This window comes from Sardina pilchardus, chromosome 18, assembly GCF_963854185.1.
Source record: "Sardina pilchardus chromosome 18, fSarPil1.1, whole genome shotgun sequence".
Classification (NCBI taxonomy): domain Eukaryota; kingdom Metazoa; phylum Chordata; class Actinopteri; order Clupeiformes; family Clupeidae; genus Sardina; species Sardina pilchardus.
This window is the reverse complement of record NC_085011.1, coordinates 20,135,669-20,150,351: the sequence shown is the minus strand read 5'-3', so window position 1 is coordinate 20,150,351 and position 14,683 is coordinate 20,135,669. Positions and strand designations below refer to the sequence as shown.

At 41.9% G+C, this 14,683-nt stretch overlaps 1 protein-coding gene across 1 annotated transcript; it reads right to left on the bottom strand.

The window, feature by feature from the left end:
• Positions 1 to 227: 227 nt before the first annotated feature.
• gclc (glutamate-cysteine ligase, catalytic subunit) lies at positions 228 to 14,065 on the bottom strand. Its single transcript, XM_062518995.1, has 16 exons — positions 13,484 to 14,065; positions 12,029 to 12,141; positions 10,660 to 10,842; positions 8,752 to 8,865; positions 8,306 to 8,364; positions 7,977 to 8,113; positions 7,814 to 7,888; positions 6,825 to 6,941; positions 6,087 to 6,225; positions 4,170 to 4,282; positions 3,856 to 3,948; positions 3,389 to 3,493; positions 3,209 to 3,290; positions 1,958 to 2,067; positions 1,176 to 1,296; positions 228 to 1,040 (listed from the first exon to the last, which is right to left on the bottom strand). The coding sequence occupies exons 1-16, from the start codon at positions 13,631 to 13,633 to the stop codon at positions 859 to 861; spliced, it is 1,893 nt and encodes a 630-aa protein (XP_062374979.1). The 5' UTR covers positions 13,634 to 14,065; the 3' UTR covers positions 228 to 858.
• Positions 14,066 to 14,683: the final 618 nt, after the last annotated feature.

The window sequence follows — 14,683 nt, the reverse complement described above, 5'->3', positions numbered from 1 at the left end:
CGCCTATCAACTTTTTAACATAATAGATTAAATTACAACAGACGGCTGGCGCCCTCCAGCGTCATGATTCCATATCTGAATCTGAAGTACAATCCACTCCAGCCTTCTTTTGCAACGAATAACCTACATTAATGATAACTTAGGCCTACTAAATACTTTTTAAACTGAGGTCATTAATCAAGTTATTGAAACACACCATAGGACTAAGAAAAGAGCGTGCAAAAGTGTGCAGTTTACAGTTTTATTTCAAGACCCTTGTCACCTAAAATCCAAAAGTTGTCACGTCCACCCATACAGTTCTACTTTTCAGTTTAGTGTGTAACTAGATGCCAAGACAGACAGCGCTTCGTTAAAAGGTTCTTATACACTGCAGTTCAACTTAGCAAACTAAAATCATTTCTTTTAAAATAACCTCCGAACAAGTACAGACATATTTCGTGAAAATACGCTTGATTGTTCACGGATCAGAGGGATATTTACACAACATGGAAATCTTACTGATGTACAATCTGGTTGGGCTACATATACATTCACACAAACAGAAAGCGCATCCCGTGGCCCATACACTGAGGGGAAATATTTACATGTTAGACTGGAATTACAGTATTCCACTGATCTCTTTTCTTAATCTATTAAAATAATCTTCAGAGTCATAAAAATCTGATATATACAAAATTAGTACATCCATCATGACCATTGCAAATCTGCACATGCAATTCTTTCTTTCTTTCTTTGTTTAAGCCACAATTTGGACCCATAATATATATATTTTCTTTTCTCTCAATACATTTGGTCATTCATGCAAATCGATTTGAGTAATGATGGGACTTGTTTCCGTCCTTTGGCAAAGCCACCATATTATTTGCCTCTGTTGACAGGATCTCCAATAAGCTCCGGGCATCGCTCCTCTCCCCTTGCAATCCCGTCACATTTCTTCAGGAAATCGTAGTTGATCTTGTCAGTGATCACACTGTCTTGTTTGTATTGAGGATGGTTGGCCACAAACTCCCTCATCCACTTTGCCATGGTCATCAGCTCCCCTGTGTGGAGAGATTGGAAAGTGAGCTCTCATGGCAGGAGTCTGTGTGTGATTTCACTGCACTCAAATGATCTCTGTACTGTACAACTGCTAGGAGTCCAACAAAAAGCTTCTTCTGCACACAATCCTCCCTTACCTGAGGCCCGTTTCTTGATGAGTTTCAGGTAGTTCAGGATGGTGCACCGGGTGTCTACATCCACCTCCATATTTTCCAGGTAGCAGTTCAAGATTGGGATCAGCCCTTGGAATACACCTTCCTGTAGACAGAACACCCATTAAAGAGGAAAGAGCACCAGACAGCAAATGACAAACAGATCTGGCCCTGATTAAGGCAGGACTCAGAATCAACTGGTGTCTGGAATGAAACCATGGCAACATCTACACCACAGCCGTTTGAGGGGGAAATAATCCCCAGTGGGATACGACTCATTAAATAACAAGTGCTGGCACCATGTGTGCGCACACTATAATTACAGCAGTGAATGGTAGCAGTCACAATGGAAAGCGTCATAAGGTTTCCTGGCACAACACGAGACGGTAAACATACAGGCTGGTAGATGGTGGAGAGCAACCAAATACTACCATATAATGTGAAGTACAACAACAACAATAATAATAATAATAATAATAAAACGACCTACAATGGAAACAAGTAGTCATTTAATTTAAACAGCACATTGTATGCTGCCAATGATATTTTGTATGTTTCTATTTATTCTTTTGTATAAATAATATTTTTATAGACTCATGAATGATGCACTGACAGGAAAGCACTTTTAATTTTGTTGTACCTGTGACAATGACAATAAAGACCTATTATACTCTTTCTCTATTCTTCACACAATAAGAGAAGAAGTTGTCTTACAAATGGAATGGCACTGGTTCACTTATGCAGAATTAGTCTGAGGACTATGGTACCTTTCCATTGATGATGGTGTCAATGCTCATTAAGGTGTATTCTTCATGGTCATCATCTGCCTCGAGACCATTTTGGGCAGTTGAGGATCCATCGAAGACTGGGCTACAGCCTAGAAAACAGGTCAGAGAAGAGAACAGAGGATGGTCAGTCCACCAGCATTCTAGCTGTTATTAAGTCCTGATTATTCTGCTGACGTGGGGTGAGTAAGTTAATTTCCAAAAGAGCGCAATGATCACAAAATTGAAGAGGGGAAGTACACGGCTGTATCACAATCACAATGTGTGAATAAACTACTTCCAGATTGAGTTTGATATCAGAGTTGAGGCCAAAGTTGCACAACACACACTTTTGTTTGTTTTGACGACTGAACTTGCCTCCTTATGTTGCCTCAGGCAACCATATTTAGGAATTTTGCAACCATTCTTAGACTTATAATTGCTTCCCTTTTTCCTGAGAAATATGGAAGTAGATCTAAAATAGTTAAAATTCCACCTCTTGTGCAGCTTTGCCGCACATGTGAGTGTCACTTTAGATAAGTGCATATCCTCAATATCAGTCACTTTACAACATGGTGAAATGTTACGTCGGTGGCAATAATGTCTCATTATCAAACCTAGTTTACAAAACGCTTTTGCACACCTCTTTTGTAGGGACAGGTGCGTCGGAATAGGTTACCCAGTTAAACTTGTGAAAGAAAATCCCGCACACTGTCCATTACGCATGCATATTTATTTACAACGTTTCGGTCATAGACCTTCCTCAAGTGAATTTTCAAATCTTTATCAAACCTAAACCGATGATAGACATATCAAACCAGCATAGAAGCAAAGAACATTATCTTATGAGGTAGATCAGCAAAGCCAACTCATCCCCCTACTCTATAAATATCTTCTAACCGCAGCCGATATGGGTCAGATGAGAGACAAAAGCTGTATTTATTCCAGTGCAGGGACATGCTAGCATTATTACAGGAGGAACAGCGTGGGGTTCGCATGTTATACAGTAGGCTGCTGAAAATGTATAGTAATGATTTATCTTCACGCCAAAGCAGGCAAAAATATACAGGTGGTTTATAATGACTAGTTTTTGTCTGGTGCTGAATAATGAACAGGGAATTTTTAATAACAAGACCTTAGGTACAACATGTCCTTTTCTACTTCAGTATGTTAAATCAACACAGGATGTTACAACGCGTCTTGTGGGCTTGTGATAGCTGAGGGTGTTTAAAATCAAAAGTAAAACCAACTAACCTTTGAAGATGTCCTTCCTGAAATAGAACATGCCTTCCTGAACAGCATTCCGCTTCTGAGCCACTTTCATGTTCTCGTCCACCTGCAGATGACAGACACGGTCACATTTCTGAACTCAAATCCAAAGGATGCAGGGTGTAGCAATGAAGTGGTCATTTATGTTTCGTTCAAGCATCAGACCTTTGAGAGCGGGATGAGGAAATCCAGCTTGTAGGACAGGATCACTCGGGTGAGCAGGACCACAAAGACAACATAGGCCGAGTTCTCAAAGTCAGTCAGCTGGACCTGCAAAACATCAACCATAATTCGATTAACGAAATACAAAACGATTAACGTCAAACATAACAATGCATTTGCTAAAACTTTTTTTTTTTTTTAAAGCATACATGAAGTACCATCAGGGCTCCCATACCACAATTTCAGACATTTCAAGCACCTGCCAGAGCATCCCAACACATCTCAACTCTGCTCTACTACAGTGGTGACAGGCTATGAGGTATCCTGCCTTTTCAGAGACAAATTCAAGCAACATGAACACTGAACTATTCTGACTGCTACAATGCTGTACATGTAAAACAAAGTCCTTGCAGAAAAACAAGAACCTTCCTTTCAGGCAAAATGTCACCCAATTTGATCAGATAACACACCTCCATGGGACGGAACTCAACTCTCCATCCGATGTCAGAGTTTGGGGGAGGGGGCTTAAACCTCATTGTCTGCCAGTTGGTTGACTGAAGATTCTATCAAAAAAAAAAAAAAAACATCGGACATCATGTGATCAGAATCCTTTCCATATAATCCAGCCTCAGAGCACAACAAAATGCTTTAGTGTAGACCAGAGAAAAAGGTGTGTTAAGTGGTTATTGGCTAGTAGGCATCTCTCATTTGAGAATTACAGTCCCATAGCAATGTCCCGACTGCAAAATACAAACATGGCAAAAGTGGCAGGTCAGCAGTTTACCTCAAAGTGGTCAGACTCGTTCTCGTCATCCAGGTGAAGTTTCTCCTCAAACAATGAGAGGGGATCTCGAATGAAGAGGTGAGCAATGTGCTGCGCCAGCAGTTTGTCGATCCCTGGGAAAACAAAACGGCCCGGAGACCATCTCACCATGTCACATCTGCGCGGTCACATCGCTGCAGCAATGAGTTACATAAAACAGTTCTACTCACACAGAAACATTGCGGCAGATCCACTCTTAGCAATCGCTTAGGGATTTGGTTAGACTATAAATTCAACTTAGTTATTTTCTGTAGGAGTCTTACCAGAGAGTTACAAAGGCACACTGCTTGTTAACTTAAAAAGCCTTTATTTTATGGGCTTACGCCTTGCGACAAAAAATGTCTTCCTCAGAGCTTGAACTCTTAGCAATACTTTAACAGTCACCTTAACTACATGTACTGCAGAGTGGTACAAAGTATGACCGCCACCCAGTCCTGTACATAATCTTCGCAAAAATAAATCACTCTTGTGAATTTGTCTCCATTTCCTACTCCATCCGCTACTCTTGCATGTAAATGAATGTGTTTGCTTTTGCATACATGTGTATGTGCTTCTCAGTGTGTGTGTGTGTGTGTGTGTGTGTGTGTGTGTACACATGCCTGTGTGTGTCTGTGCGTGTGTGTGGATATAGGTGGGTTTGTGTGTGTCTGTGCGTGTGTGCAACCCTTCCCTCAACTCCACCATCTACAGGCCGATTAGAGTACAGTCACTAAATATACACATACACTATATTGCCAAAAGTATTGGGTCACCTGCCTTGACCCCCATATGAACTTCAGGAACAGGAAGGGGCCATCCCCAAGCTGGGCTTGGCCTCTTAGTTCCAGTGACAGGAAACTGAATGCTTCAGCATTAACCAAAACATTTTGGACAATTCCATGCACCCAACTTTGTGAGAACAGTTGGTGAATGGGCACGTCCTGTTGCAACAAGACTGTGTACCAGTGCACCAAGGAAGGTCCATACAGACATGGATGACAGAGTTTGATGTGGAAGAACTTGACTGGTCTGCACAGAGTCCTGACCTCAACCCAATAGAATACCGTTGGGATGAATTAAAGGGGAGATTGAGAGCCAGTCTCCTCGTCCAACATCAGTGTGTGACTTCACAAATGTGCTTCTGAAAGAATGGTCAAAAATGTCCATAAACACACTTCTAAACCTTGTGGAAAGCCTTCCCAGAAGAGTTGAAGCTCTTATAGCTGCAAAGGGTGGACCAATGTCATATTAATGAATGTATACTATATTGCCAAAAGTATTGGGTCACCTGCCTAGACCCCCATATGAACTTCAGTCACATCCTATTCTTAATCCATAGCGCTTAATTGTATGACCCCACCATGAACGGAATTCCACGAAACTCAGCATGCATTCAAAGGCTGTCATATCTTACATGTCAAATTTCTGAGCACGTCACCCCTCGCTTGCGCTGTGGTCATAATAATTCTCTAAATTCTCCCAACAGATCAGCACATTCTTGCTCTACTATTAGCAGCTTTAATTCCAACCTAAAGACTTGCCTCTTCACCCTAGCTTTTAACACTCCCTGTCCCTGACCCCTTCACCTCTCCCCTACATTTTCCTTTTTCGCCTCTGTTATTTTCATTTTCTTTCTTTTTTTTGTTTTTATAAACTATTAATATTATTACAAGGGCCATCTGTTGATGTCTTTGACATTTTCTTTATTTAGCCTGTTAATATCTTGTTATTATTTGCATTAATGATTTAATGACTATTTTATGTAAAGCACTTTGGTGCAATGCTGTTGCTGTTAAATGTGCTATAAAAATACATTTGACTAGACTTTTGACTATGTTCATTAATTGTTTGTCAATAGCAGCAGTCGAACACAGAGCACTGCACATTTACATTCATTACCTGCATCTAGGAGCTGTTTATTGATGTCCTCATCTATGGTCAGTTCTATGTCATTATACTTCTCACCACAGCAGGAGAGGTAGCTGTCAATGGAGTCATATCTTGACTTGTGGATACGGAATTTGTTGTTTTTCAGAGGCTGCAAAAGACCACAGACATCCAACATCATCAGAATTGTATAGCCTTATAATCATGCTTTTGTTCTAGCCAGTAATAGAGACATAATAGGCATAGGACATCTAGGCAACTGTCTTTTGAATCCTTTCACTTCAGTCTCAACTTCAGCCAGCTGGCATATCAAAACATATAGTGTACCGTAACTTCCCAACTATTAGCGGCTAACACATTGTTTTTGCTAAATTTCTTCAGCTATGAGCTGAATACACGGGGGCAGTTCATGAACATGGTTGTTTATTTTAACATAAAACACTGTTTTATCTCAACTTCAGCCAGCTGGCATATCAAAACATATAGTGTACCGTAACTTCCCAACTATTAGCGGCTTACACATTGTTTTTGCTAAATTTCTTCAGCTATGAGGTGAATATACGGGGGCAGTTCATGAACATGGTTGTTTATTTTAACATAAAACACTATTCTGCAGCTTATACAAAATGCAGCTAATTCACAGGAAATTACTGTATCTCTGAGCAGTTCAGATGTAAAGTTGGATAAAGCTGAGGCTTCCTTCAAGAGGAGCGGTTTGACAAGTGATAGTCCATCTTGTCCCAAGTTTACCTCGAGTCCCCTCTCCTCTCTTGTCCTGTCGTCCACTGAGGCGGAGATGACTCCCCAGCGGCAGTCGATGTCGGACACGTAGCCGCGGTAGAAGGGAGAGGCAGCACTGAGGGCCATCTGCGGAGAGTTCAGCCATTAGCTTTTCACCACCACTCAGCACCACACAGGCTGACACACACACACACACACACACACACACACACACACACACACACACACACACACACACACACACACACACACACACACACACACACACACACACACACACACACACACACACACACACACACACACACACACACACACACACACACACACACACACACACACACACACACACACACACACACACAGAAATTGGAGGTGCTCTGGTGATAGGTGCATAATGGGTCGACTGACAACCAGACAGCTAGCCAGACACAGACAGAGACACACACTCACACAGGAGGAGAAATTGGAAGTGCTGGGGAGATAATTGGTCAACTGACACACACACACACACACACACACACACACACACATAGAGCCAGCTAGCTAGACACTTGACATTCTCCACTGGAAGAAATGAGTAATAGTTAAACCAAAAGCCTTCAAAACAGTTTGTTCCATCTCTCTACCTCTCGCTCGTACACACACTCTCCACAAGACATGCCGTAAATAGTAACCACACACTTAAATTCAGGAAAGCCAAAGGATGTGGTGAGTAATCAGCTGAGTGACTGCCAACACCCCCATAACATACAGTGCAATGACACTGGATAACCCTTCTCTTTGTTACTGTGTGGCGGCCGTGGGAGAGGAAGAGGAAAAGTGTCCAATTCCAGTTTTTGAACGCATGACTCAGTTTAGCCACGAGATGACTAACGTTTATGAGAAAATACGTCCAACTGTGCAGTTTTAGTGGGAATTCAAAATTGCGTTGTGTCAACTATGCTTTCGCCAGCGCCTTAAGAGCAATGTTTAGGTGCTTAAGTGACATGACTTACCACAATGGGGCAGAAGGTGGCTAACTGGTCATACAGGTATCTGGCCTCGCTGATGCTACAGGCCTGGAACGTCACCTGGAACGATAAGACACGTGTGGTAAGCACATTTTCGGACAGTCATTTACACGTGAAATAAATATTCTGGATTCACAGCATGCAGTACCTGTAGGCAACAGTTGCCCATTCCAAAGCCCATGGCGTCCATGTACACATGGTCAGGAAGTGCTGCCCTGGCTGCCTCCCCGTCATCTTCTGGAAACTTCTCCACAAATGGGGAGGGTGTGTTCTTGTCCTTGAATACTTCGAAAGCAATTATTTATGACAACCAGTTCTGTAATAGGTTCACTCATAGAAAAAGACTTGGTCCAAAGTGTATTTTGTAAAAGCAAACAGTCCAGTATATTTACAATTGGCATTTTTCAAAGTTTTCCATTGTATGCTGTCAAACAGAAAAAAAAAGTGTACATTTGTTAAATATTTATGTGCGCTTACTTGGCACGTTGATAGCAACCTTCTCTCCTCGCCTGTGGCGAATGTTTCGAGTGAGAGTGCTAGAACAAGACAGAGATGCAAATCAAATATGTGGATTACCCAGGGTGTGTGGCGTGGGTTTGCATGTGGTATGTAAAAGACATATTATGACCTGGAGCCGCTCCCCTGCTCCTATTCAGTAGCTCAGCTAAACTCATGGGAAGGCATGTCACTTCACATTTCACTAAAGACAGGAACACAACAGCTTGCTATTGGATCACTCCAAAAATTAGATTACATGATTTCAATGTTCATATCTTTACTATACTTCGAGCTACAACTTCTAAACAGTGCAGCAAAGTAGTTTAATGATTACTGGTTGTAGACCCAACAGGTCAACGCAGGAAAACATTCTTATTTTGACCTTGGCCTTGACACCTGGACATGAAGAAGCATGAGTGTCTCACCTGAACCTTGGGTGTCTGTTTATGGCTTCATCGGGGAAAAAGAGAGACTTGGATACTCCCTTCTCTACTGGGGTGGGTTTGTGTTCAGGTTGGGTGAATCCCGGACAGCCTAACCTAAGGGCATGGTTGCAGGGAGAACTTGGATGAATCACTGATCTTCATAAACATGACACCTTTGTCATATTATTTACTTCATAACATTTTCACAACAGAGGAACTTACACGAGAACAAAACAATGACACATGCACACACATAGACAGAGATGAGAAAGAGAAAGAGAAACAGAGGACAAAGAGGGAAAGTGGGAGGGAGAGAGAGAGAGAGAGAGAAAGACAGAAAGAAAGAAAGAAAGAAAGAAAGAAAGAGAGCGAGTGAGAGAAAAAGAGAAAGAGAGAGAGAGAGAGAAAGGGAGGGAGAGTGAGAGGGAGAGTGAGAGAGAGAGAGAGAGAGAGATAAAAATAAACATGATCACTCATGAGATAAAAAGCTTGGTTAGAGTAAAGGTTAAATGGTATCTGGACAACAGAGATCAAGCAAGTCTTAGAGAGGATACTACAGAACAAAAACACATTACGTGTCCAGTTCTCGTAATGAAACCCCTAGTTAATACCAGACCAAATGCCAATAGTTAATTGCAAATTGCAGTGCATGCAAAGTTCTTTTTTGACCATGCTAAAATGAAACTTACAGTAATTTTGTACTTTATTCGGTATTATTCATTCATATTATTCGCTTTTGTAATTACGTCTTTCTTGTCAACAAAGGTTACAAGTTTATTCGTTTTCAGATTATGTGTTTTATGCTCATATCATCAGATGGAGCTCCTCTATCGGTCATTGTGTAATGATATTATAATTGTTAGTTTCTGGTGATTTTGGTGATCATGGGGCAATGAGAGAGTAGCCAGACCAAGCTCACAGAGCAAAATCAAAGGCACTCTCATATCTGTATGCTTCCCAGACTAGATAATGAAGCAAAACACTTCTCCTAGGGTCACACCCACACAAAAGATCTATTGTTGTTCTTGATTCTTGTCTAGCTCTGAGAATGTGGCTTGGGCTCTTTGGCTGCGTTCAGACTGCAGACGAATATGATTCAAATCTGATTCCTTCTCATATCCGATTTTTAGGGCTGACTGTTCACACTGCCTTTGGCAAGTGTCCAAATCGGATATGGCTCTATTCAGACTGGGTCACATTAGTAACATATCTGACAGGTTGCTGTAGCAACGAAAACAAACGTTTCTGTTATCAGGAGGAAATACTTGCTAATTTGATGTGATTAAACATAGAACAATACAACTAGGTGAGTGTTCATTGAATGCATGCATGCGTGTGCGCATTTGCTCGACAGAAATCGAAACTAAATCAGTGGCAAGCTCCGCTTCAAACAGTTGGAAGGCTATTTAATTATTTAACGGCATTTAATAGAACAATGTGGATTCTTGCAACTTCCATAGAAACAGAGCAGAGACTGTATAATGCACTATTTAGCATTGAGTATTGTTAAGCCAAATTTTAATATAACATGGTCAAAAGACATAGCCGTAACGTTGCTCCACAACTCGAAATAGGTCGGCAGTCACGCACATAAAGCACGCAAAGTCACGTCTCGGACAGTCAAAACCGATTTGAATGTTGGGAGCTGTTTAGACTGAGACACATCTGTCCATATCCGATACGAATGCGATATGAAACTACCTCCTGGATGTGGTTTGGATCCGTTTAGCAAAAATCGGATTTCTTGTAATCGGTCACTGTTCAGACTTCAAAAGTGACATCCGATTCAAATCGGAATGGGCTAAAAATCGGATTTTGGCTGTCAGTCTGAACGCAACCTTTGAGTATCTTAGTTTGTGGTTTGGCTTTCGATTTGATTTGGTTGCCGCCGCTGCTGCCTCCAAGTACCTTGGGAAGGATGTGATGGTGCAGAGGGTTTCATTGTCGTTGAGCACCAAAGACGCCTCTCTCCTGCGCTTGCCCATGTTGTCCTCTACCGTGTTGAACTCCGACATGGTCCCGCCATAGGGCTGGCCCGGTGTACCCTCGATCATGTAGCTGCCATACTCTGGCCTCCATAGGGTGGGATGGCTGCAGAAAGACACAAGGAAACGACATGAAAAAACAGTGTTCAGTGACCAATAACGGATTAAGAAAATTGGTACAGACAGTCACTGCATTCACATGGACACCGAGCCCATACGTGGAATACTGAAGTGCACGTAAAGGCGTTCAGACAGGTACACACTCGGTTCCAACCAAGGAATTTAAACACATAGGGGCCTAACACTTTTTTCTCCCCCAAGACATGAGCTTGGACGTATGGAAGCCATGTCAGCTTTAGCTGTGCACAGACAGCTTCTAATTAGCCTGACTGACACCATGAACCTGCCTGAAGCAAACCCAAACCATCTTAGTGGGCCATATGTTGAATTCCACACATGACAGAAGCGCAACAATTAAAAAGGGTGGAATCACTTCAGGCCACACAAGCGACACATGCGAGCGTCGTCCGTGGCGTTCTGAAACCTGTGGCTGGGCTCTGAGCGGGCCCTCATGGTGAGGTAAACATGTTTTTAATCTGACGGGAGCCACTATCTCAGCACAGGGGAAAAAAAAAAAAAGTGCTGTGGCCAGGGCATTTGTGTTTCGGGGCCTGCTCTTCAGTCTGTGCAGCAGAGGGGCATTAATGAGGAATGCCAGCGCTTTGCCGTCCCCCGTCTGCCGCTGGTATTTCCCCCCGCCCCAACCCCCCCCTCCCGCCCGCTACAGCTTCAGCGGGCTCTAAAGGCTTCTGACGTCACGGGCGCTTGTACAAACAAATTCACATAAAATGGCCACTTCCCACACCACAACAATGTGTCCTGAAATGAGACATAACCTTGACGTAGAGCTCTGGTCAATAATTATAGTTGTTTATTTGCAGCTATGGAAAGTTGGAAGCATCAACCAACATCACAGAATTCAACACTACAGGGGGATGAAACCCTGAAAGCATAAACTACAGACCAAGAGTAGGCATCAAGTTGTCAAAAAAACTTCTGAAATTCTAACCATAACAATAACATAGCAATCTGATCTGGACCTGAAAACCATTTTGATGTCACGGTGGACAGTGTTGATGTACTAGACAGGTCTTGCTGATGGCTACTCTTTAACTTGTTTCTTTCAATGACCCCTTCTGCTGCTTTACTTCCACACAAACTTGGTTGCGCTTTACTTTGGACAAAAGCTTTTATCAAATGTATGCATGGAAGTGTAAATGATGTTCACTTACTTTGGATTGGTTAATTCACCTTTGTCTTGAAGAGTCTGTAAGACCTCACCACCATTCAACACAAGACGGACTTTTTCATTTTTATCATCCATTTCAACCAACATGTATTCCACCTGTGAACACAACAAACAAAATATATGACACATTGCACTGACATTTCACTGTGGAGAAAATGCTTACTCTTTCAGAGTCAGTTCTAGTAGTGCAATAGTGAAATGTATTCATATGACAACCTTATCAAGGAGTCTCTGATGTTCCAGTTTTGCAAAAAGAAAAAAGACAGACACTCTAAGACTCTAAGACTAAGGCTATGTCCTATACAACCTTTCTGATATTTTTGCATGGATCAATGTCATAATATGAACACACAACATCGTGGGGCCATGTAATTCACAACATTGACTATACCCAAATCTGAACTCTGAACTTTTCAAAGATAAAAACGTTGACCACATCCATTCCAATTCATCAATCTCAACTCCTTGACTTTGAATCTGCTTGCATGTAATCCACTGTCTGAACAAGGGATTACACCAAAGACAACAACATTCCACAATGTTTGAAATCAAAGGGTTGTGATCAAGCTAGGACACACTGAAGTCTTATGGATTAGCTAAGGTATTCCTATAGCTACAATGGAGATTATCATCAGTGCGCTAATACATAACACCGAAGACAGACAAGGAATGCCATCAGTTCATGCTCCAGACGTGTCCTCAAAGAAAGGTCTTGTTGAAATATTTAGGAATCATTTAGCGAAATGTTAGTGCACAGTGAAGCACTTACAAACATAACTGAAAAGGGCTACTAGGTCATGAACGCACGTTTCCCTCTCTGTCAACTTCGATGAAAACTTTGAAATTTTAATGAGCAACACTACACCATTTGTATAAAGCGCTCAACTTCAAGACCTGTAACGTTAGAGGCTAAAAATGATTTGAGAGTAATTTTGTTGAACAAGTCCGCTGAAAGTGATAGATAGGTAAATGATGGTTGACTTCATATTTAATCCTGGAACAATTAAGTCAACTGTACCCTGCATGCAAGTAGCCAAAGCACACAAATATTCCTGATTAAAATAAGAAGCTCACGGAACATGGTTATTTGCAACATTGTACCATCGCACAGCTGTCTCCTGCCTCTTCAAAACAACTATGTTTACGTTACGAATCTGACAGGCTTAACGTAACCAAACTCATGAATAAAGTGGGGAAACGTAGGCAGCTATACGAAAGAATGCACCTGCACACAATCACGCTGGTGACTTCTTGACAGATACTAGTTAACGAGTGACAGTCTACTAAGAAACAAGTGCAGAGTGTTCTCATCGATTCGGCATATCGTTAGCTGGAACACCATCAGGCTCGTGTGCACAAAATACTCTCAGGCATGGGAAATTACAAAAGCAACCTCTACACATGTAGGTTACGACTCAAGAGAAAGAAGACTTCTTACCTCATCACCCCATTTGAGGACATCTTTCTGGCGCTCCTTCAGCTTGTTGTAAATGTTGAGAAACTGTATTATTCCATGCTTTCGCACATGGTCAGCATACTTTTTGGTTTCTTCCCAGTTAAGCGGCGACCCTTGTGACAACAAGCCCATAGCACAATTCTACGGAGGCACGGGACTGGTTCGGGCGAGTTTATATATTTGAATTAGATCAAGTTTGTCGTCGTTTGTATCTACCTTGGAGTCACGAACTGCACACGCAAAATGAAGTTAAAACCACCCAAGACACTGTTACTTTCACAAGTTATGACCGCTAGCTAGCGCACAAGCTACCAAGGGGGAGGCCCTTGCACATTAGCTAACGTTACTATTTGAGCCACCAAGATTGTGCTGATACTCTTCACGGAATTTGATAAAGGCCGACGGCGCTTATCGAAAATTATTGACTCAATGTGTGATCAGGTATTCGGTTAAAACAGCGACACTGAGCATTCACCTTACGTTAGCTAACGGAGTAGGTCCTCAACGGTAGTGTGTGCAGCACGATTTGTGACCGGTCGTTTTCTCGCGGAGACTTGACTGCACACACGTGACTATATCAGGCGGAGGTACGTCATGTTATGACTCAGCATTCCCTCCCTCTTTTCTTAATGAAGCTGTGTGTAGACTATCGCTTCATCGTCTTGGAGACAACTGAGGATAGTGCTGTTGTAAGGATGACACAGCAGAAATGCTATAATTCTGTATCTTTCATAGTTTGCATTGTTTCGTTTTTTTGTCAGTCATCATGAATTGACTGCAAATAGTCAAAAGTGCAAACATCATTCCTTGATCTCATTTTGGTAGAATAGAAAATAAGGGACCAGTAGTAGGCCTAATTTGTAGCCCACTTTATTCTGTGCGGGCTGGTTGTCAATGACCTGCAGATAGCCCATCTAGCCTACAGCAAGGGGTCTGTAACGCCCAGGGGCTAGGCACACAGGGGTAGGCCTACAGTGTTGCCAGATTTTTTTTTAAATCTCAATTTTATTTTGAGATTCCAAAACAAAACTAAATGCTAAAAGTCACGTTGTTGAGGCATAGTATTGAGGCATATTCAATGTAATATAATTGATATTACATGTATTGTTGTTTATTATTGCTATATTTTTTAATGTAGCATGGTCTTACTAGCATTTTAAAACTGTGCCCTGTTCATTTTTT